We start from the raw sequence: 24277 nt of genomic DNA on the forward strand, positions 1-24277 counted from the left end.
CACCTGAATACCCAGGTACCGGAACGCCAGACGTTCACACCGGAGGCCCGCACAGTAAGAATCCGCCGCCGGGGCGAGATCATCAGGAGTCAGCGGGAACACCAGGGATTTATTAACATTCATGCGCAGTCCCGAGGCCGCACCAAAGCGGTCCAAGAGGCGCAACAGAGCGGGGAGGGCCTCCACCGGAGAGGTCAGGTAGAAAAGCACGTCGTCGGCGTAAAGGGAGATGACATTAGTAGTGTCTCCCACTACAATACCCCATTCATGTAACTCCTTACGGGCTGATATGGCCAGGGGCTCAATTGCGAGGGCAAATAGAAGGGGGGATAATGGGCATCCCTGTCGGGTACCCCTCCCCAGCGTCCACTCATCAGAGCGGGCTGAACCCAGACGCTCTAGTTGGTAAGTTGGTATTGACTCTGCACTTTGCCAGACAGTCTAGGGAGTCTAATTGTGCATTTTGCATGAAATTGCAAAAATTGCAACATTTGCAGGTAGATTTATCAAGCATTTTTGCGAGCGCAAACGGTGCGAATCGCAAAAATCGGCCGTTTGCGCCCGCAAAAATTGCATTTGGGATTCATCAATGGTTCATGCTCTCGCAATTTAAGAATTCGCAAATAATTGCGAGTTCTCAAATTGCGATTGCATTTAAGGAATCGCAATTTGCGATTCCTTATATGCAATGCATGAACCATTTTTGAATGGCGAAATCGCTATTTTTGGCCGCTATTTACCGCGAAGTCTGACTTCGTGGTAAATAGCGAAAACTTCCTTTGGACATGTGCGTGTGCAACATGAGTCTACATTTACATTTCAGGGGTGCTACAGGGTGTCCTTTGGACACCCCCGGCACCCTTGAAATCGCATCCTTATTTGCGATTAGCAAATTGCTAATCGCAAATATTTGCTAATTGCAAATAAGGAAGCTGTAGAAATCGCAAATAAAATTTCGATTTCTACATGAATCCCGTTTTGCGAGTCTTTAATAGCGATTCCTTAATAATCGCTATTAAGGACTCGCAAAAGGGGACAATGATGAATCTGGGGGTTGGTTCCCAACATGGGACTGATTTTTGAGTAACCCTCTATGAAACACACTAGAAACTACCAATAATTACTAATAAAATTGCAAAACCTATATCGAGAAATTCTGCTTCTCACAACTTGTAATCAGGGTCAAAGTGGGGAAACCAGTTTATAGGGCATTCCTTTTTCAACCCCACCAAGCAGACAGTTGAAGCACATTTACCATACAAGGGAGCCCAATGGACATCTTTGGGGTGCTTAGGGCCAGGGAGGGTTCTACGGTTTGGCTGTACATGTTAAATCTATTGCGATGTTGGTATTTCTTTCAATGACTTTGCTGCAGTGCATCTTCCAGTGAAGCAAATCTGAGTTACAGATGTTGTTAAACTGATGACTTCCAATAGGAAACCCATTTTAGTAGGTATTGCTACAGACGGGTACAAAAGTCCTACAGACCTATGTCGTGAAGAAAGAAATACATAGAAAAGGCCATTGTGTCAGCACCCTTGAGCCATTGCTCGTTTACAAAGGCATTCACATTTTGGCTCATTCCTTTTCTCTGTCCTGCAGACATTTAGCCATTCCACTGATGCATTAGGTGAATGAGTTTGCCTATGTAATGCTTCTATTGTACAATCTTTAGGAAAGAGGGCCCATAACACAGTGAGCTAGTATTGTCAAGAGAATATGAAACAGACTATAAACGTCCTATCTACAGCTATAGAATTATTAACAATTATAAATTAGCACCACTGCATGAGTGCAAAGAAGGAGGTCAATGACAACAAAATACATAACTAATATTCTGTCTTTGCAGTGCTATGGAAGGCCTTTGTTACTATCATTTAGGCAAAGGATAACAGGGGACCGTGATCCTAATATAGCCACTACTTTGGGCCAGCACCAACCCTTCCCGAGTCTGACATGCAGCGTACAGTTAGTTCTTAGCACCTGGCTGCTATACAGGGTCAGATTGGTATTGCGGGCACGCGGGCAATGCCTGAGGGGCTGGTATCCGAATTCCAGCTGTGGACTGCTTTTTTGGGCAGCTTGGGGGTGATTTGGGCCGAGTCTGTGTTGCTCGGATGCCCCTGGTGGCCCAGTGGGCGCCTGAGTGGCCTTTGTGGAGGCAGATGGGTGTCCATTACCTCCCTTTTACAAACAGGCAGAGGTGTCACTCCCTTTCTCTCACTGGGCCGGCCCATTAATGTATGCATATTGAGTGGGGGCAGGGGGGCTCAGCAGAAGTGGCCTCACTTGTTTTCAGGTGTGTTTCACCAGTGTAAACTAATCGTGCATTTTTTTAAACCCCCCCCCCCACACTTTTTTTAAAATAAAATTTCACCGAAGCTGTGTTTTGCGGAAAGGCGATAGGCAAATGTGGGCCACTTTTTTTTAGCGTTTCCGGGCTGATTTCTAATCCCAATCCAACCCTGCTCCCATACCAGTCGGGCAGCCTCTCCGCTGTGTGTCTGCAAGTCTCTAATTCATGTGAATCTATAGCCATACATATATTTAGTTTGTTTTGTCCCGTTTTCATTCTTGGCGCCTAGAGAGAAATTACTTTGTACAGTATGTCATATAAAGAAGTGAATTAATTTAAAACTGAGCTGTACACCAGGGTCAGAGCTGCCACACTGTCCAATGAGAGACACAGTACTATTTCCAGAGTTTGCTTCCTACACAGGGCGTTGTGCCTCAACATTGAGACCTCACTATGCATGGAAACTTGTGAGAACAAACATGGAATACTTTGAGCAACAGAAAGAAAATATTTGCCTTTTGATTGCATTCAAGCAGAACTATGTTAGGAGAACGAAATGTACCAAAGTATGACAACTATCAATGTTGTTCAAACCTAGGACGCTTTTTCATGTGTGCTCCATGTCGTAACCCCTTCACCTGTTTGTTAAATTAATCGTCTCTGTATGCTTCAGCTTATCTCTGTCCTCACATATACCTCACCCCTTCACATTCTTGTTCACTCACATGTCTGTTATCTTACCTTTGCCTATGTCTGCTGATTAGTAAGTACATGTGCCTCACTCGTATTGTCTCCCTCTTCGCTTACTGTTCTATTCCTCTATTTGCCCCTGCCCAAATATCTTGCTCCCTTGTTGTTTATTTTCACCTTATAAGAGTTCAAATTTCTGTTCCTATACTATGTGCCTCACGCACAAGCCATGAAAGGGAACTACTGCTGACTGTCTTTTTAAGGCAACAACTGTAAGCAGCATGGGTCTTGTAGTTTTGCTGTTCCAAATAAATGGTCAACATTCACATCATAACTGGTTCTGTTGGTTGCTGTAAGTCAAACTCATGACATCTTTCCTGTTGGCAAATATATACCTGGCTCATGCCTATACCCCCCAAACCTGATGTCAGTGCAGCACAACCCCATGCCTCTCAAGCCAGATGTCTGTGCTTCACAAATCTGAAATCTACCCAAGGGAAGCCCTTACCAATGAGTGTTTTAGCAGTGTCCTACTTTGATTTTTCTATATACCTTCAAGGTTTTGAAATTGGGCAATGTCACTTTTTTGGGGAAATTATGTTTATTAAGTTTTCGCATATTCAACTGAACACTAGTAACATCAGCATTTGGGAGAGATGTATACACCCTGCCCATGTGGGTTTCTCACCCATCGCCTTGCACGTCGAGTACAATCATACACAAGGTATCTGTTGGGCTTTATTAAATTTAAAAACTAAACTAAGTATCCTTAATCAGGTATGTCTGCGAAGGCCTTGACGGCATGGGTTGTAACATATTTCAGCATCTCTGGTTAAGCTTGGTGCAACATATGTTGCTTTGTAGCCCACAGAAAATATCTTAAATCGAAACCAAAAAACTAAAAATAAGAACAACATTGGGTCTAAATAATCAATGGGTCATGATCACATTCAAGTCCAGCAGGTCCACTCGGGGTAGTTTTAGTGGGCATGAGACTCATTTTACTGCCCCTACAAAATGCCTCCTATGGCAAAAGCTAACACTTCTGCAGAGGCTTTTCGGTGACATTCTTGCACTTGGTTCATCTCCCTGTTTATTAGTCATTTATTTGCAGCCAAATTTACGCACAGTAGCGCAGTCCGCCATGGAGCCAAAAAAACGTAATTACTAACAATAGCTTGCTGTCACAGTGGGGCCTTAATGCATTCAAGATCAAATACCCCTTAACCTATCTAAAAATGCATCCAAGAAATATAAACATAATTTACTCAAACAATACCAGGAAGCACTCGTATCCGATGCCTACTTTTGTACAACAAAAGGAGTCGTGGTTAATGATGTAATCTTCTCTACCAGAAGAAGAGCCCAGTGGAGGCGAGCTATTGTCTCTTTGCTTTGAATCAACTAATCTATCAATCAATCAATCAATCAATCAAAGAAAACACCACATGGTAAACGAATCTCCATAACACCACCACATGACCGCAAAGCTCAAGCAACCATCTTCCTTTACAAGAATGGGAATGTTCTCATACAAGCATCTGACCGGAATCTAGAGAGGTTTGATGACTTTTTCATGAAGATTAAAACTACAGTAGTGTATTCTGCCCCTACTGATAACTCCACAAGCCATGGTCTCTCCTCCTGCTCAAATACTGAAAAACGGGCATTATCCAGTCCCTCCCCTACACGATCACCTATGCCTCTTCGCGACCTTTCTCCCTACTCTAACACTAGAACCATTGCTGTTGGTCACAGATCAACTATGCTAAGCGAGGATTCTTGCCTTTCCTCCACAATCCACTTATTGGATCTGCCCGTTCCCTTAGACCCTAGTAGCGTGGGAACTAATACCAACTGTACAAATACTATCACCAGCCCCAACCCCTAGATACTCTGGGTTTCTAAATACTTTCCATCAATCAAGGGCTACCCCTTTCCTATCCCATGATTGACCCAATTGCCTAGCCATTAAACCAACCTGGCCCCCATCACACTCCCATCGCCCTCCTGACATTACATGAGGCCCGTCGATGGCACATCTATGAGACTTTCTCAAACCCCTTTTCCAGTTATCACTTCTAGTATAACCTCCACTAGCCCTCTGCCTCAATTTACTGCAACTACTACCCTCACTACCTACTACCCTTCCGGTGTGTTGAACACTCCCCCCTCTCCGTAGAGACCACACTCGCCTCCCTTCCCTATGCAGAACCACATGCCCATCTATATTGCTGACTCCTGTTGAGGACAAACTAACTGATCTCAAGCAAGACCTAAATCTGATCTCCAGAACCTTTAACACTTCACGTCTAAGCTTGAGAAGCTTTTGATTCTCAACCTGACCGCTGGGTGTATAAGAACCCTACACTCCAAACTATATATTCCACTCTCAAGGAGAAGGACGAATTGCTCCTGGCTTGGGCCATCGTTCACTGAGAAATCACCGATCTTGCACTTGAGAGCTAGATCTCATCCCAGTCCCTCCTCCAGACCCCCATAGGTTTACAGACCATTTATCTGAGGCTGACATTCATTCCTTGCTCTCATCATTCACTACTACACATACGACCCATGACCCTCGCCGCTATCCAAACTATTCCCTCCAAACTGCTCAGAGAACTTATTCTCAACCGCAGAACCTTGAACAAAAAAATCTATTTCATGTCCCTGTCACTAATGAGTCACTAATAACCAAATCTCATATCAAGAACATGCTCCTTAACTGCAGGTCTGCTGTAAGACACATAGCTGACATCTCCAATCTCATCCTCGCTCAATATCCCCACCTCCTAATCTTAACAGAAACGTGGCTCAATGAATCCTCTTCACCCATCTTAGACATTCTAATTCCTCCCGACTATGACATCATTAGATTGGATAGGTCTGGTAGAGTTGTTAGGGACATAGCTTGCATTTACCATTCAGTGCTCACCTTGAAACCTGCACAGACTGTTACCTTATCCTCATGTAAATACCTAGGTATTGAAATCTGGAACAATGACAATTCAATATGCAAACTACACTCAATCAACCACCCTCCGGGAAATAACCTATCCCTCATGGAACAAATAATGGAAAGCATTTCTCCCAACACAGACCAACACACCAACCAGCTCTTCCTTGGGGATTTCAGTATTCCCTGGTGTGACTCAAATGACCACATACTGAACACCTTCATGTCCTTCCTCTTGTATCTCAACCTTGTAATTGCCCAACTCACAATAGAGACTCCACCCTTGACATCTGTTTCAATGTTAGGAACATATATCAGGAGGTCGTCGGCATATAGGAATATAATATGTTCAGTTCCATCTAGGACAATGCCCCTACCTCGACCTCTCTCCCTGCACAGCACAGCCAAAGGCTCAATGGCTAATGCAAACAGGAGTGGGAAAAGAGGGCAACCCTGTCTGGTACCCCAATGGATTCCCTGAGACGTGACGCTCCGTCCCTACCTTAATAGTAGGATTAGTATAGATCAGGCACACCCATCTTACTCAAGCAAGTCCCAGCCCCATTCTCAGCATGACCTTCTCTAGGTATGACCAGGTCACCGTGCTAAATGCCTTTTCCAGGTCAATTGACAACAATCTTATCTGCCTCTGACCTGGTGGAGATGAATCATATAGGAGCATATACAAGCGGCGAAAGTTCAGGGAGGTATTGCACAGCAGTGTAAAGCCACACTGGTCGGAGTCGATCAACGTGTGCTTATGGGGGAGCAGCTGTGTTGCCAGGATCTTTCTCAGGACCTTAAAGTCCATGTTCAGCTTGAACAAAGGTCTGTACACCAAGACCGGTGCTGCCAGCATCTTCATCTTGGAGATGGGGACCACCATTGTGTCCCTGATGGAGGCCAGGATCTCTCCTCTCTTTTGAGCCACGGCGTAGATAGCAGCCAGCTTTGGCACAAGCACTCCAGCAAAGGCAGTATAACATTCTACCAATAGTAAATCTGGCTGGATGCCATATTGCGAATGTGGCATTTTTTTTCCTGGAGTGTTATGGTGCCCCTGAGCACCTCTGACTTTCGGACTGCACCAACCACACCAGTAACCACCCTGCCTTTACTATCATGGACTGTACCTATATAGTCCCTGTACCCATGGCATCAGAGTTACTCCAAGAGGGCTCTATATTGTTCTCTGACTTCTGCCAGTCACGGTCCCACGTCCTGAATATTGCCCACTAAGTTGTCCAGTTGTCAATACAGTCTTCCAGGCTGGTCAGGTCCCATTTAAGGTCCCTCCTAATACCCACCAAGGCACCCAGACAGTACCTGTGCACCACTGCCTTAAAGACCTCCCACTCTACAACAGTCCGACGCCGTTCCCTGGTTGCACTCAAAGTAGACCGATATGGCCTCATTTCGGTGCACTGGGATGTAAGCGCCACACAGTAACCGCAAGTCTCCCCCTCCTCCAGCCGCAGACGAATCAATAAGGGGCTGTGGTCTGATATGGTGTGTATCGGAGGTATTCCAAATGTTCATCACGTGGCCACAGTCTACTAGTAGAAAGCAATCTGTCTAACCGGACATGTAAGGTGTAGAGGGCTGAGTAAAAGGCATATTTCCTACGTAGGCCATTTTGCACCCTCCACACATCCTCCAATCCCCAACTCCCCATCCAGTCAGTAAGGGCCTTGGCTAGCCTGTGTTTAGGGGCCCATAGCAAGGGCAGAGTGGGGCAATTAAGGTCTATGTCCACCCCACAATTACATTCCCTCCTAGAAGGAAAACACACACTTAAAAAGTGTTCAGTGGCAGAGACTGGCCAATAAAAAAAAGCCTATTGATATTGATTTGGTGCGTATACAGAGCTCAGCACCAATTGTTTACCTTCCAGCCTCCCTTCAATCAGGACATATCTGCCCTTTCTGTCAATGACAACACTCCCCGCCTCAAGGGGACCCCATACCATATCCAGATCATCTTGGGCAGTGTCACATATATGTCACACATCTCCCTACTCTTGCAGGGGTAGAGAAAATAACAAAACTCAGGTAAGATGGACAGCAGTCATTGCACCGCCAATCGAACATGGCCAGTTTGTGTAGTTTAGAGTGCTGTTGCGCTGTCTAGTTGCAAAAGACCTATTGTGAACTTACAGGCTTACAGCCCGCCCATCGGTTACCATTGGTTGGCTTTATTGTCACTCTCATTTGCTTGCTTCTTCAATGGCTCGCCTTGCTCATTTTGTATTTGTTCTGCTGGAGCATAGCTTCTTTACTATCCATTTGATTGGCTGACTTAAAACCTTCTTTTTTACCCAGCACGCCATAAGAGTGCATGTCTTTGCTAGCTCTCTCTCTCCCTCTTGTGCTGCTTCACCCACTCCCCAAATATGCTCCACCTCCCTGCATTGACCCCCACCCCTCCCAGCGTGGCTGTAAAAGCACAGCAGCAGGGCTATGTATGGCAGAAAATCAGACTTTAAGGCTTGTTTTAGTTTTATCTTCTGCATTCCCAATATTACATGAAAGTGCAAGCGTTGGAATGCAAAGGCTGTCATGGCGCTGTGCTAATTTTTTTGTAACCGCATTACAAATGCAAGACCTATTGGATTTGGCAGAGCTTATGCTATAGAGGTTTGCCTAAAGTCGCTGCCTAGAGCTCTCCAGTGGTGTTATACAAGCAATTAGACCTTGCATCACACAGTGTGATTAACACCTCAGGACCTGTGTAATCAAAATGCAGCTAAATGCATGTTTAGTGGCAATAGTAAAGGTCCTGTTGGAGCTGTCAATCACACTGAAAGTGTGTGCACCAGGCCTACCATGCGGTGGGAACCATTGTTAGAAGTATTTTTTTGTTCACTAAGTAAAAAGGTGCATTCGCGTAGGTTTTATTAAAAATGCAACACAAATACTTGTATGTCTGCATTCCGCTGCTCTTGCCACGTTATTAAGCAACCCATAAAACACTCTTGCTGACAAAACCTACTAAATATTAATTACGAACAACCTCCCTGCTTTAAACAGTTTTCTTTGCACAAATGCCATGCCGTAGTTTTAATAACACTGATTTTTTTCTAAATATTCTAGGCAGACATTCTCGATCTCCGTTTATTTGAATACACCCAAATAAAACAAATTATTATACTATTGCAAAACTATCCCCTTTGCCACGGGGAACATCCTTTACAACGCGGATGTACCCCGCAGTACTTTTACGACGCGTCTTTTACAACGCAAGTCGTAACCACGACTTGCGCTGGAGGGCGCTCTAAGAAAAGGAATAGTAGATTTACTATTCCAACACCTTCCCTACTGTACGTAGACTGGTGTTGGAATAGTAAATTTAACTATTCCTAAATCCGCACCCCTAAAGCGCAAGTCGTGGTAACGACTTGCGTTGTAAAAGACGCGTTGTAACGGTACGCGTGGTAATACCACGCGTTGTACCGTCGTACATCCCCACTGGTTCACACACTTTAAGTATATACCATTTTCAAAGTGAAATTAACTCCGCTTTTACAACTATATATGCTCGCTTAAATATTTGCTTTATTGTATAATGCTACGCTATACTGATCTATTAACTTTCAGAAAATTCTGCTTTGTTTTTGAAAATCTGCAATTTATTCTCTTTAATCTATAAGTGTGTGAACTCACAAGGGAGGCATATTGGCACTGATGGGCACTAAGGACAGGGTGACAAATTAAAAAGCATTCTCTCGACAGCTGAAGTAACACTAGAAGACAAGAAAAAAACTGAACAGAATAGAGTTTAAGATGTTTCCTAAAAATGGATTTCCTGTGTAGGGGAAGGTTGTGTTATATCTAGGTTTTGATACTATGCATCTTCCCTGTTTCTCTGCTGCTCACCCATTGTGTTGTGTAGAATGTTGGTGTGGATAGCCATCGAATGGAATGTGTGGATTGCTGTGAGGTGGAGTGTCAGTTGGAGTATGGGCTGAGCAGCAGGGAGGCTGCTCCTGGTGGGGAGATTTCAGGTGTACTACAGAATTTACTAGAAGACCATCTTAACATCTAAGAACAATAAATCTATTCATCTATTTAACCTCGACTACTTGAACTCCTCCTTCCATCATAACATGTTGTTCCATAGTTGCTACCAACAAGGCGGAGCAAGCATCTTTCTCGCTAACCGGGTTTGACTCGGGGAGGGGGGGAGGGTGCAGGGATTAGGGACTAGTGAGTAGAGCATGAACAGTTGCAAGGATTATAGCGAAGGAAATGTTCTTACAGTCTGCATTTCTCAGTTGAATAATAAACTCCATGTAATAGATTAGAACCTTGTAAGAGATTCTCTATCTGATATTCATCCAGAGGAGACGAATTATGGTTTGTGGGACATGATCACATTTACCCAAACAGGTTGTTTTTGCACTTCCGCGTTCGGAATTCTTTGCACCTTGACCATAGTGACTTTTGTAATGCCACAATAGAGATTTTTGCAGTAGTCAAATTTTGTCAACACATATGCTGATACTACTTGAGCATGGCATTCCTGTGGCAAGTCTTTTCCAAGGAGCTTTAAGTTAAACAAACAGGCAGATGAGCATGCATTGACCTGGTCTTTGAAAGTGAGCATCTTGTCACAGATAACTCCAAGAGATATTATCTTTTCAGTCGCTGTCATATTTTATCATCAATATTTCTGTATTTTTTGTATTTAGCTTGAGGTAAGTAGACAGTCGGCCAGATTAATCATTGGCATGGGGGCTTGGTGATTCAGGTGGATGATTGACTGATTGTCACCTGCATAAGAAATTGCAACATTTTCATTAAGATTTAATTAATTGGGTCTGGGGTTGCACATAAATGTTAAATAGCTTAGGCGACAATGAAGAGCCATGGATGATTTGGCACTTAATGGGCATAGTTGTGGAGTGATGGGGTGGCAAGGCTACTGTTTTTTTGCAATCTACTTTAAAACAAAATAAGTCAGATCATGCATCAACTGATGAAAAGATTCCAATTGTGTGAGTAGCGTGGTATCAAATACTGCCAAAAGATCCAGCGGGATCAGGGTGGTAGATCACTGTTTTTAGGATGGATCATAGGTTGGCCAGAGCAAGTGCGAAGGATGATTCATATCTGTGACTGGGGAAATAATCCTAGTTTCTATGAATCAAGGCGGTCTTTGGCTAGTTATTTGGCTACTGCCCATTCCATTAACTCGCGAAGGGCCAGCAGTAACGTGCTAGGCCTGTAATTTTCTTCTATGGACCTATCAAGCCTGTCTCTGTTCAGGAGCGGGGTAATAATGCCTCCTCTCTAGTGTGGTGGGACTGTGTCGTAAGTAAAAGAGATTGACTGTGTTGTCGAGGGACAGAGCTAATATTGGGGCACATGATTGCAGAAAAGCTCTAGGACATAGGGCTAGAGATCCTGATTTCGGTTTACCTAGAGTTCGCAGTCTTGTCGGACTTAGTACAGCTGATGTCTGCCCAGGTGGCAGACAAAAGTAGGCTCGAGTGAGATGGTGTGGATAGATCTGGAGTAAGCGGTTCCTTTTTGATATCTTCATAGATTTTTTTCCTTTTTTTATATAAAATAATTCGCTCTTCACAAAATTCCTGAAGTTGGAGGTAGTGGGGGTGATGCCAGTGGGCATTAAGAAGGACCTCATTTTCTGAATAGTTTGCAGGAGGTGTTTGGGCTCAATATATTGCGATTACACTGACGGGGAGATTTGCTGCCTATGAGGACGGCACGTGACTACAGATGTGAGTTATGCCATTTTTGCTCCACGCAGCACAGAAGTAGTTGGCTCTTTTCTTCTACACATGAAGCAATGTTCACACATTTATATATCAAAGGATGTAAAATCTTAAAAAAACAGAACATTCACTTTTTAGAACAATTCTATAGTATGTTAACAATTGCTATAATCAAAGTAAGTTACTAGCCAGACCTATTGGCTTCTTATGTTAACTTGACATTTTAGTAATTCACCAGATACCACACAGCAGTCCCTGCCTCCGTAGTTGTTGCCTACAAAATATAAGGCTGTCTCTTCATCCACATATCATTCACAATCCCACTTAGCACCCTTCTTTAACTTTGCAGAATAATATGTTTATTTGTGATTCACTCTTCTATGTATTACAAAAAATTCTACACCTATTTTGCTGGCTTCCCCCTATTATATGTTTTTATCCCACTTGCCACCTACACCCAGAAGCACAGTTTATCTGCTACATAGCGTTCTGCAAGTTCACTTTCTCTCCAAACTTGCTGAAATCCCAGAAATCCTTGGGACACAGCCTTGCACGCAAAGTCTACATTCCTACACTGTTATTGGTACCAGATGCAGGAGACACTGGGAAGCCAGCCCTGAGCAGCCGCCAACATCCTGCTCATAGTTTTTCCTTACCACATTATGTCATTTACTATTTATACAACTTTATTTTGCATTTTCAAGTAAACAAAATTGCATATGATCATCATACGCAATACATCAGGTCCACCTTCAATGAAAAGAGCAAGTCACACATAGTAATATGCAGTAAAAAGCAGAGGCTTGGAGAGATACCATCCCAAATTCACACATAATGTTCACATTTCTACCGAATTGGCATCTGAAGCAGAAGGAGACGTAACATGAATGTCAGAGGCTCGTAGTATTTGCGACATTGTCATGTGCAGAAATCCAGCTCGTCGTTTTCGCTTAACATAAGTGGTGAAGGGATGCCAGGTGATGTCAAATTTAGTCTTCCGGTCCTGAAGAAGAGCAGTCAAGTTCTCCATGGCATACAGAGCATAAAATGATAAAATAAAAAAAAAACACTTACCTGGCTATGGACGGTGTTGCTGCCGACTCTCCTCCGATCCTCTTCATCTTCTTGTCTTCTTCCTGTCTGGAGTTCGGCAGCAGGGAGCACCCAGGCTCCCAAGCTCCACTGCCCAATCACAACGCTGCAGCATTTTGATTGGTCTGAGGCTTGTATTTTGGCGCTCAGACCAAGTTTTGGAGCCTGGGTGGGGCATGTTCTCCACCCAGACTGTAATGCAGCCTGGATGGAGAACATGGCAAGTGCGCATGACTGTTTTGGGCGGCCCAAGTGGGCCCGTCAAAATATCATTCACAGTGTCACCACTGCGCCCCCTGCAGTGCTCTGGCGTTACGGGGTCCAGCCCCGCTCCAGGAAAGAATGGAGCCTTGCAGTACGAAAAAGAAAATGATAATAATGTTACGTTATTATCATTTTTTTTCCTTTTTACACTGCTTGGAGAGGGAGTGTGACTCCTCCGCCTCAGTGGAGGGGCTACCACTGGCAATGTCAAGGTAATAGGGGTGGGGATTGTAACAATGAAGACGCGAGGAGCCACAGCAACCCCGCCAATGGAGAAGCAGAAAAAGCCTGCTCCACCTGGATCCAGGATTTCCTGTCTGGGTTGTGGTTCCAGTCCATGGATGGGTGCAGTTGTGCTGCCGGAATATACGTAGAAACATCTGAGTACGCCAAACCTCTGTCCGAGACTGGCCTACCTAAAGTCACTCCCCCCACCCTTGGGGACCTATCCCCTCCCCCCCACACAAAAGCAAGCATTTTCATCCGGATATGCTTCCGTACCGAAGGTGGGAAGGCAAGTGGGAGAGTTTGAAGAACATATAACCATCTGGGCATAAAATCCAGGTTCAAGCTATTACGCCTACACCAAACAAGAGATTTCGAACTTCCCCAAACTATACAAGTCCTTAAAGAGTGCTGTGAGAAGGGGGGGGTACATTGCAAACATATAGGTCCTTCGTTTGATATCATTTACTATTTTAAACGTCCAATGTTCATCATAAAGTGTTTCATGAACAACAAACGTCTCTCCATTGATGATACACATAACCATACTCTTCCCCTAACAAAGAGCCAGACCAATTGGCTTTTACAATGTTTTTTTATAGTTTGTTCTAATGATAATGCAGTGCTGATTTGTGCAAACACTAAGCAGTTACTTTTTTGCGAAATATTTGTTATCAAAGGACCTTGTTTATTTTCAGGTCTGGCTTGTTAGTCTTGTTTGTGTGCTTGCTTGGGTTGTCCTTTGTTATGCTCTTAGTAACAATTTTTTTTTTTTCTCTAGGAGTCTGATGGAGGCCTATATGTGTGCATGAGCACTTTCTTGGGGTTTGGAAGGGAACACGTGGAAAGGCACTACAAAAAGACAGGCCAATGTGTATATATGCATCTTAAGAGACACACACGACCGGTGAGAAATGTTTTCTACTTTCCAAATAGCCCATGTTGGTCCTTTGCGTGTTTTTGTATGACTGTTATAGCCAAACTATGTCATAACAACAACATGAAAAGCATAATAATCAATACAAAAGTGTTTATTCGAGGTAATAAGTAATTGGTATCCTTCATAAATAAATGTGCATGGATAAATACTATTTTGGGTACCTTCAGATGAAATAAGCAACTTTCAGATGCTGTGTTTATAAGTAAGATACAAATACAAAGTTCACATCGATTACAAAACTCAGGTCCTGGGCCAGAGGGGCTGGAGGCAGGAAATCTGGTTAGAGGCCTCCATTCCATGGGTGTTTTTTAATCACACTTGTATTTCAACTGAGCAAGAGAAAGTTAGACTTTAGCCAAATGTTGATTGTTATTATTGCCAGGCTATTCAGCAGATATCACATCCAATCTAAAGAAGCTTGTATGTTTGCTGACGAATAAACCTGAAATCCATACACTGGAGAACCTTAAGGCAGTGGGCAAACTTAAATATTAAAGGGGTGGGCATGGGGGTTCCAAAGCCTGGAGTGGGTGCAGACTGCAGACATGAACTGAAAGCTGTTGGCATCCCTGGAGAATGTTTTAGTCCTATACACCTTGCACAGAGTGAGAGAACAATCGTATCTACCCAGTCTGACCTTCCCCAAGAAGGCTCGAGATTATCTCCCCCGACACAAAAATGTTAAACATATCGAGGCAAATGATTCATTTTATAGAATTATTTTAAAATAAAGCACAATGCCACCTGCAATTCCATTTGAAACTCGTGAAATAATCAAATAATTAAGTACAAAAAAAGATCATGTTAAATGCATCGTTCATTTTACCGGTTAAACCGTGGCACCCTTGGATGCTTTTCTGTAAAGTGAGGTTGGCCTTGATTTGTCTGTGAACATAAAGACCCGCCAAAGCAGGAAATGATCCTTTGCTTTTAAGAACTGTTGCTTCCCCAGGCCTTCTTTCCTGCTGGGTGGCTTCGGGTAATGTTTTTACCCTTTTAGCCCCGAAATCAGCCCACATTCCTCCAGTCTATGGGGGTGGTGCTTGTGAGTGCTGAGGAACCCCCAGCTCTGAAGAGTAGTCCTATGGCTCAATCAATTATTTGATTCAGATGGTGACAATTTTCTATCCATTTGGCATGACAAGGCCATGTGTGTCTGTGTAACTTGACTTTAATATTTTTTTCTTTAACTCTGTTGACAAATGGTGCCTCCTTTGTATTCTGTTGTTGGTTTTACTTCTTTAATGTTGTGTTTCGCCTTTGATTTTAGAAAGCAACTGGGGCATCTGGCGGAACTTTACCAAAACGAAAGAATGGCAAGATTTTTTTAGGTAAAGTAAATATTGTTTTTAAATTGGTACAGCATGCACCTAGTTTGAAGAAACGATGAAGTGTAAGTGTTCTTTTGCTTTTGATCCATTTTGTTTTGTACATAAAGCGTCCTGCGAAAATCTATGCAACCACAGGCTCCCTCTGCCTTGCTCCCCAGAATCGATGCAGAAGCTACTTGTGAGCGCAGTTACTGGGATGACATACGTTGCTAGCTAGAAGGGATCTCTGACTATAAGAAAGATTATCATAACATCAATGCTTTTCTAGTAACTGTGAAGCAAAGACAGAAACCCCTCAAAGGTGTACAATCTTTACAGACAGGCAAAACATAACAGCACCTCACAATACTACCCATTTAAAGTGTAAATAGGGCTGGGAGTAGTCACTTGTTAGCAGATATGATAGGCTCAGGTACACGATGCTCTGCTATTTTTTGCAAGCAAACCTTGGCAAAGGCAATTGAAAGAAATCATTCATTAAAATATGGACATTGTTTGCAATTTGACACCACACATCTCAAATAAAACAGGAAATGTACAGATGAGCATAAAATACACCAAGGCCCATAGAAAATTAGAAATCTATCTCACTGGGTTGGTGTTGGTAGTGCAGGGGCCACGCTGGGCCCTTTGAAATGCCTTCATTTTCTCCTGATAATCATGTAGCCACATTATGATAAATCTCTCAAATACATCTTGGGCAAGTAAGTCACCATTGAGCAGCCCTGCAATAAGTAAATATTGTCTTCAAGGCCTCCACATCTGGCCCACCCAGGGTCAGCTTAAGGATTTACTTCACTCACTTGCCCGAAGAGCTCTTTTTCCATTGTCTGTTATCGCAGGGAGGAGAATCAATGCATAGAAATGCCTGACCAACATGACTACCTGCATGTCATCATGGTCCTAGTAGCTGATGGACATGGTTAGTGAGAGATTGTAACCATGCCGCCTTGTGTATGTCTGGGAGAAACAACCTTTACTACGCAGTCATTTCATCACACTACCTTTACATAGCAGTCATCACATCCCAACATCCTTTACATACCATGTCATTACAACGCAGCAATTACATCGCAAGTCATTACAATGCATACCATTACAACGCATAGTACCCTTACACTATCCAACACTTACCCTACTGTTGTACTCGCTGGAGTTAGAATAGTAATTTTTAACCATACACTATCCAACACTTACCCTACTGTTGCACTCACTAGAGTTGGAATAGTAATTATTACCCCTATGCTATCCAACACTTACCTTAAATGCGATGTAATGGTATGCATTGTAATGGTTTGCGTTGTAAAGATATAATGCGATGTAATGGAATGCGTTGTAAAGGAAGTTTCTGAAAATGCGATGTAATGGCATGCAATGTAAAAAAATGCATTGTAAAGGATGTTACGATGTAAAAACTGCGTTGTAAAGGCCTGCATTGTAAATGTATGCGTTGTAACGTCATACATACATGGTTCTATCTGCAACAGTGAATGCAGCGAATATATTTTTCTGCTTTATTCCTGTGCTGCTTTTTATACTGAAGTAGATTCTTATTCTGGTTTTGTATTTCTATAAGTGTGTCTAAAGTCATGTTTGGTGGCTTTACAGATTACTCCTCCTTTCTACTTAACTTCAATGATTCTTTCTGAAATTTGTCTTCAAATGGTCACTATTAATTGTTCTACATAAATGTTAATTCACTGAAAATAGGTAGATCTGTCGGGGAGGACTGACATACATTTGATAACCTCAATCAATCCAGATTCATACGTGCACACCTAAAATATCTTTGACATATGCTTTTAACATCCATACTTGCTTACTTCGAAATCTGTTGAAACCTCAACACACTCGATTCTCCCCAAGCAGGATAAATCCATAGTGGTGGGCACCTTCCGAGCATCTTGCATTGCTTGTGTATAAACACATGTTATGGTCTCCTGCAAATCTGTTCCTCCATAAGAGCATCCAGCTTGCATTTTTAGATAAGACATTTAAGTTAAACATTTGTTAGACTACAGATGATTACATTTTTTGCATTAAGGAGAATTTCAAAAGTGCTCCAATAGGTTTCAGTTGTTGTCATTGGTGTATAATATAATGTTCCAAACTAGTTAAATCCAAATGACCTTTGATCTTGCCACGCCTTGTTAAAGAAAAAAAGCTCCTTTCCTGCTTCATCTTCACTTGTACCTCGCCAGTTCGACCAATTTATTTGCAAATATCTGAGCTGGCCCTAATGCACTCTTTTTTTTATCAAACTCCATCTTAGCCGCTTTCCTTTACCTAATCATCGAACTGCCAGGCGAGAACTGGAGTTTAGACTTTGTCCTATCTCTGGCCGGTAGCCTGGAACAAGCTCCCTTTTGAACTATGTGCTATGGCTGATACATATACATTTAAGAAAAAGCAAAAAACGTGGTTGTTCCCACAGGATTCATTCTACAGGCGTATATTGCTGGTAGCCTTTGAAGCTAGCGCCGGGAAACTCCAAGGAGTATCCATGCGCTCTACAAAAATCAACTTTCGGATCCTTAAGAAGTAAAGTTCACCTATTTGTAGTAATTTTTTTAAAGTCTAAACTTTATTGTAATGTTCTAACACGTACCTTCCCTATGATCAGATTTGCATAAGGTGATGTGTTTTCATAGGAAGAAGCATAACTCAAAATCCACACACTCATCCACTTAAATGTTATGTAAATAATATGTATTATGACCTATGACAAATATATACATGTAAAATCAAAATGTATGCGTTTATTGTTTATTTCAGATCATATTTCAACAATGTTGTTTTTTGTTGTTTTTTCAGTTTTTGCTATAACCAAAATACAATAAGTTTATAAATGTATACACACATACCCAGACATCTGGATCTACCTATATGTATGCAAATATATGTAACATATACACATATAAGCATTATGCTTATTATTATGGATGTACAAGGAATGAATCCCTATATATCAGCATCCATACGTACATGCATGTAATAATAGTACATTTTCAGACATACCCCTGTATGTTGTGCATATACATAGACTGTATATATACATTACTTTTTAAAAATAAAAAATATATTGTTATACACTTTAAAAAAACAACACTTTAAAAAAACAAAACTTTATTGGCATTTATTGAGTTCATTCAGTGTAAGGTATTGATACAGTTGTGATTTACAGTTCAGGTATCATGACCGGATACTTTCTTTTTTACCAACATACAGTTTTTGTCCTAAAAAGGAAAAACATTGGCTTTCGTGTTTACAATAACTTTTTTTTAAAAAACAGTTATGTTGCTTATATTTTATTACAAAATTATTGTACTTTCAATTTGAAATTAAGAAACTGTATAATTCACTCCCATTCCCCTCCCCCCCGTTCCCAGGTAGCCGGCTATATTTCTACAAAGTATGAATACTGACATTGACCTTGCTCCTGGCTTTTGAATAGCGATTGGATTTTCATTTTCACTGATTTGGTGTGTCCTACATGGATATCCGGGGTAGGGTTATATTGTTATACACTTATAGTAACTTTTACTTCTAAACATATTTACATTCTCTGATGAATATGTTTTATGCTAAAAGGAGAAGAAATCTATATGTGGATACTCATCTCCATGTATAGTTTTTCTATACACAATGACCTACTGATGGATGTGTTTTATACACATATATGTCTTGTTAGATATGGAAGATCGATTTTTATAAAATAACTAGTTTATATTTGTTTAAATAAATATACATAGACATAGAAAATATACATACTTATATGTGTGTGTGTTGACATATACATACAAATAAAAGTGCAGTCCCTATGCAAAATAAAGACCCATGTATTTCCATATATGTACATACCCACACAGATCTCTATAGATAAACATCTATATAAATACAGTGTGGGTAAGGGTGTAAACATGTATGCATATTGATCTCTTATACACTCACATGTCTGTGTATGTATATATTTATATACACACATATATATATATATATATATTCACTGAAAAAACCATAGGTTTCACACCAGTTATAGTTAGGAATTAGCATTTAAAAAACCTATTAAATTCACTGAAAAAACCATAGGTTTGACACCAGTTATAGTTAGCTGGGAATTTTACTGACATAAAACCATTGACATTCCCACGTTATAGTTAGTTGGACTCACTATAACTTGCGCGCCTGCAATGCACTGCTGATGACGTCACATATTACATCACTCATGACATGGTCAGTGACATCACTCATGACATCACTGATGACACCATCCAGTGAATGTGTGTCTTTCTGAAAAATAAATATGTTTTATATATGTATATGTAAAGGTCGATGGAAGAATAAATGTTTAAATAAGTGTCTAAATGGATGTTTTAAAAAAAAAATGATTGGTTAACTGGCTTATTAAGTGTATCTTAGTGAATACATATATTAGCGAGTAATGTTTAAATATTTAAATATATGTATCAGTGTTTCACTTTGTGTATAAGTGGCTGCATGGGTTGGTGAGTAGCTACATGTGTGTGTATATGGGTTATTAGATGTTTTTTTTAGTATCAGTATGAGTGTCTGTATGGTTTGGTGGGGGTATTACTTAGCACATAGATGCATCAATGACTGACTCACTGTTTGTATGTGTTTTGAAGACAGCATATGTGCAGGACTGTATGGGTGGATGAGTGTGTATATGTGTGTGTTAGTGAGTGAATGACTGTCTCACTAGTGTCTTTATCAGTAACTACATATGTTTTAATCTAGTATATGTGAGTATTGATGTATATAAGTGAGTATATGTGAGAGTGAGAGATTGTAAGAGTTCCTGTTTAAATAAGTATGTATTTCTATAAGTGATTGTTTAAGAGAGTAAGTATGTGTAAGTTTCCTTAGAAGTAAGGTGGTAGTGTGTGTATAGCTGTATATGCAAATAAATGGATGTTCAATAGTTTATTTGCATGTGTGAGTATGTGTGTGAGTAACTTTTGGATGACTGTCGGTGTGTAACAGGATGTATAGGTGTATCACTACATATGATGAGTGAGTATATGTATGAGTGACTATATAGAACTGTTGGTGAATGAGTGGATGTGTATATAGATGGTGGAATTATTGAATTGGTTGTTGTAACTGTGTCCGGGGGGGACGGGATGTGAGGGGTCTCGACCACAGGGCCGGAACTGACTGGGGGTGACGGGGTGAACAGAAACACTGGCGCCTTAAGTAGGGGTTTCAGAGAAGGCTTTATTGGGATGTAGGTCTTTTTCATCAATGGGGTGGCTCTGTCTCTGATAAGGGATGCAGGGTTCAAAGAAAAGATAGCTTTCTCCAGCTTGGACGTGGTCAGGGCGATCTTTTTCCAGGAGGGGACGTCTCTCCGCTCCGTGATCCTCTCCGGTACCGAAAAAGAAAGGAAACGCGGGTCACACACAAGAACTACTCTGGGTATACTCGTAAGGGCCGGGAGTGAGGGAAAACCATCCGTGATAAGTGCACGATTTAGCTTAAAAGGGCGTGATAGGAGTGCTCGTGCTCAGGCAGGTTATTGCACACAGGGCTGTACACAATTTACACCGGGGGCTGCCTCCTCCGCCCAACCCAACCCGCGACCCGGCCCGTACCTCTTGAAGCCACGCTCCTCCCGTGGGAGCGTGGCGGGGCGAAACGTCCAACCGTTGGCCTACTGGCGTGTCGTTCTCGGTCTCTCTGGCCTCGGGATACCGCCTTCCGTCTTCCTCGATGTCCGCCGCCTCCAGGGAATCGCCGTCCGTCCTCTCTCCAGTATTTACGCCTTTTGATGTCATGACGCTCGCGAGGGGCGGGGTCTCATCCTCCGGGTCCGTTTTCTTAAAGGAGCCGAACGTGGCATAGTCATCCGGCCATCCCGACTCTGGTTCCTCGTTCCATGTACAAGGTTGAAGCTGTGGGGAAAATGTGCAAGGTGAGAGGGGGGTGGCGGACCACCAGTCCGTGGGGAGAGTCAATTCCTGTCCGCCTGACCCGTCAGACCCGTCACAAACTGGTATGGGTATCTCCATTTTTTTGAAAATTTTTGTTTCTATTTTTGAATATGTGTTTCAAGGGTTACATTACACTGAAAGGAGGTCTGTCACTCTGTCACAAGAATGGTGTCATCAGTGATGTCATGAGTGATGTCACTGACCATGTCATGAGTGATGTAATATGTGACGTCATCAGCAGTGCATTGCAGGCGCGCAAGTTATAGTGAGTCCAACTAACTATAACATGGGAATTTCAATGGTTTTATGTCAGTAAAATTTCCAGCTAACTATAACTGGTGTCAAACCTATGTTTTTTTCAGTAAATTTAATAGGTTTTTTAAATGCTAATTCCTAACTATAACTGGTGTGAAACCTATGGTTTTTTCAGTGAATTTCATAGGTTTTGTAAATGCTAATTCCTAACTATATATAGGGCCTCAAACCTATGTTTTTTTCAGTGAATTTCAAAGGTTTTTTAATAGCAAATTTCTATAGCTATGAAATATAATATTTTTTATAATGAATCCTATATTGTATATTTATGTAATACTATTTTTTAATGTATATTGTTCATGTTTATTTATTTTTTTATTTTTTTTGCCCTGGAGCGCTCCCGGTGCGCGTACCGGTGCGCTCACCGGTAAGCGCAGTCTTGCGGCGCGCCCCGGTGCGCGTACCGGTGAGCATCCCGTTTGCGCTATTGCCGCGAACGAAAACATCATCGTGACGTATCGCGTAGCCGCGTGATGCGTCTTATGACGCACGGCGTAAGCGCACCCGGAAGCGCCCGAGCGCATACGATCGCGCTACGTAAGCGCCCCGGGGCGCATAGCGTAAGCGCGTCGGGTCATGTGACCTGAAAATAACACTTTTCATTGGTTCAGAACAGTTTTTTTTTCCAAATGATGAAAGCCCCCACCTTTTTTCCTCATTCTCACTTTGTACTTTGACTGAGGAAGACCTGTTTGCAGACCTGTTTGTAGTAAGTGAGAAATGGCTACAGTAGCAGCAGCAGCAGGAGCTTCTCAACCACCACCACAAGGACCACCACAACACCACAGTGGTGGTGAAGAAGAAGAGGAGGAGGAGGAGGAGGAGGAGGAGAGGCAGTTCCTGCCTGAAGATAATACCCCCTATAAACCCAAGGAGCACTTTGTGTGGGATTTTTTTTAAATCCCAAGGGGACTAAAGAAAGTCAACGCTCCAAAAGTCACATGTCTCATCTGTGGCACTGTACTTTCCAGAGGGAACCCTGCAAAAAAGAATTCATTTGGCAACAATACCATGATTCGCCATATGCAATGCAAGCACCCAAACAACTATGCTGCGGCAGAGGTCAGAGAACTGACAAGAAACCCTCCCCAATCTTCTCCCAGCACCTCCAAAAGAAAACAACCCACTCCATCGGGTCCAGAGACAAGGGAGATGGTCCCAAATATCCAACCCCAGTTTGGAGATTATTAAATACTTTGTTAATTATGCGGGACTACAATTTCCTATGGAGAGCAAAGTATCAAACTGATTAACCATGCTGGAGACAACCACAACTGCAAAAAGAAACCTTCATTTTTTCCTGATTTTTTTTGCTCTAGTTGAGCCGTTTACAATTCCCTGTTTTTTGTTTGTCCCCATAAAAATTACAAAAAAATATAAAATTGTTCATAAAAGCCAAAAAAAGTAAAAAATGTTCAAAAAAACAATAAAAAAATATAAAGCAACAAAAAGAATTAAAAAAACAGTTCTTTTTAGAACTACCCCCAATTTATAAAAAAATGCTACATTTTTTAAAAACTCTGTAATTCTTTTTTCTCCAGGGTACGCTCCCTGGTACGCTCCCCGGTGCGCGTACCGGGCGCTCCCCCCGCGGAAATTTTTTTTTTGCCCCGCGGGGCCCTTTTATGGCCCCCACATCAAACCTAGGGGGCCGGGGGGGTCTACCCTGCCCCCTTTTGGTCATTTCCCCCTTTGTTTTTGCCACCTCTTGTGTCTCGATCCTACCGAGACACAAGATGGCGGCCGCTCCGGACTGTTTGGAATGTTGACAGACACCCGAGAGCCAATCAGCTTTCCGCTCGCGAACTCGCGTAGCGCGCTGGAGCGCGCCCCGGTGCGCGTACCGGGGCGCGCATATAGATATATATATTTTTTTTAACCTAAATTACTCAAATCCACTGGAGCACATATCTTGAGACATAGCAAAGGCACATCGGGCTACCAGTCCCTACAATTTTGCCAAGTTTGGTGGATATCCATTCAGCCGTTCGGGCTAAAAGTGAGTCCAACCGTCCTATGGAAATTAACATGGGGAAAACACGTTTTGGGACCCCCCTTTTATCTCGGCTCCCGGTTGACGAATCCCCCCGAAACTTTCAGGGAAGGAGCGGAGCGCAGCGAGGCAAATTTAAGGAAAATTACAAGCAGATCCCTCAATCGGCGCCAAAGTTATTCCCAATAGAATGTTGCGGATTTCCTATGGAAAACGATCCTAACTATAACTACCTACTGGCGACCGCCAGTAGGTAATATATATATACACACATATATATATATATAGATATACATATACTCACACACATACGTACAGTAGAGGTTTTAATGCCTTGTACATACAGTTGTATTGTACTGTTGTGTTGTGAGTGTAGTGGTCACGTAGGGAAGAACCAGCTCTTGACTAATCTTTTGAAGCTTAAATGGTTGTGTGTTGATCTTGCGTTTGAGGATCAACAATTCCATAGTTTGGCTGTCTGAAC

The 24277-nt window shown here is 42.3% G+C and overlaps 1 protein-coding gene across 1 annotated transcript in view; it reads left to right on the forward strand.

Moving 5' to 3' along the window:
- Positions 1 to 24277, forward strand: part of USP13 (ubiquitin specific peptidase 13) — a 425163-nt gene that overhangs the window by 106683 nt on the left and 294203 nt on the right. Inside the window, exons 2-3 of the mRNA XM_078667087.1 lie at positions 14042 to 14167; positions 15471 to 15531. Coding sequence (XP_078523213.1) covers positions 14042 to 14167; positions 15471 to 15531 — 187 coding nt within the window. The remainder of the gene's footprint in view (positions 1 to 14041; positions 14168 to 15470; positions 15532 to 24277) is intronic.

Source organism: Lissotriton helveticus, chromosome 11 (assembly GCF_964261635.1).
Source record: "Lissotriton helveticus chromosome 11, aLisHel1.1, whole genome shotgun sequence".
Lineage (NCBI taxonomy): Eukaryota > Metazoa > Chordata > Amphibia > Caudata > Salamandridae > Lissotriton > Lissotriton helveticus.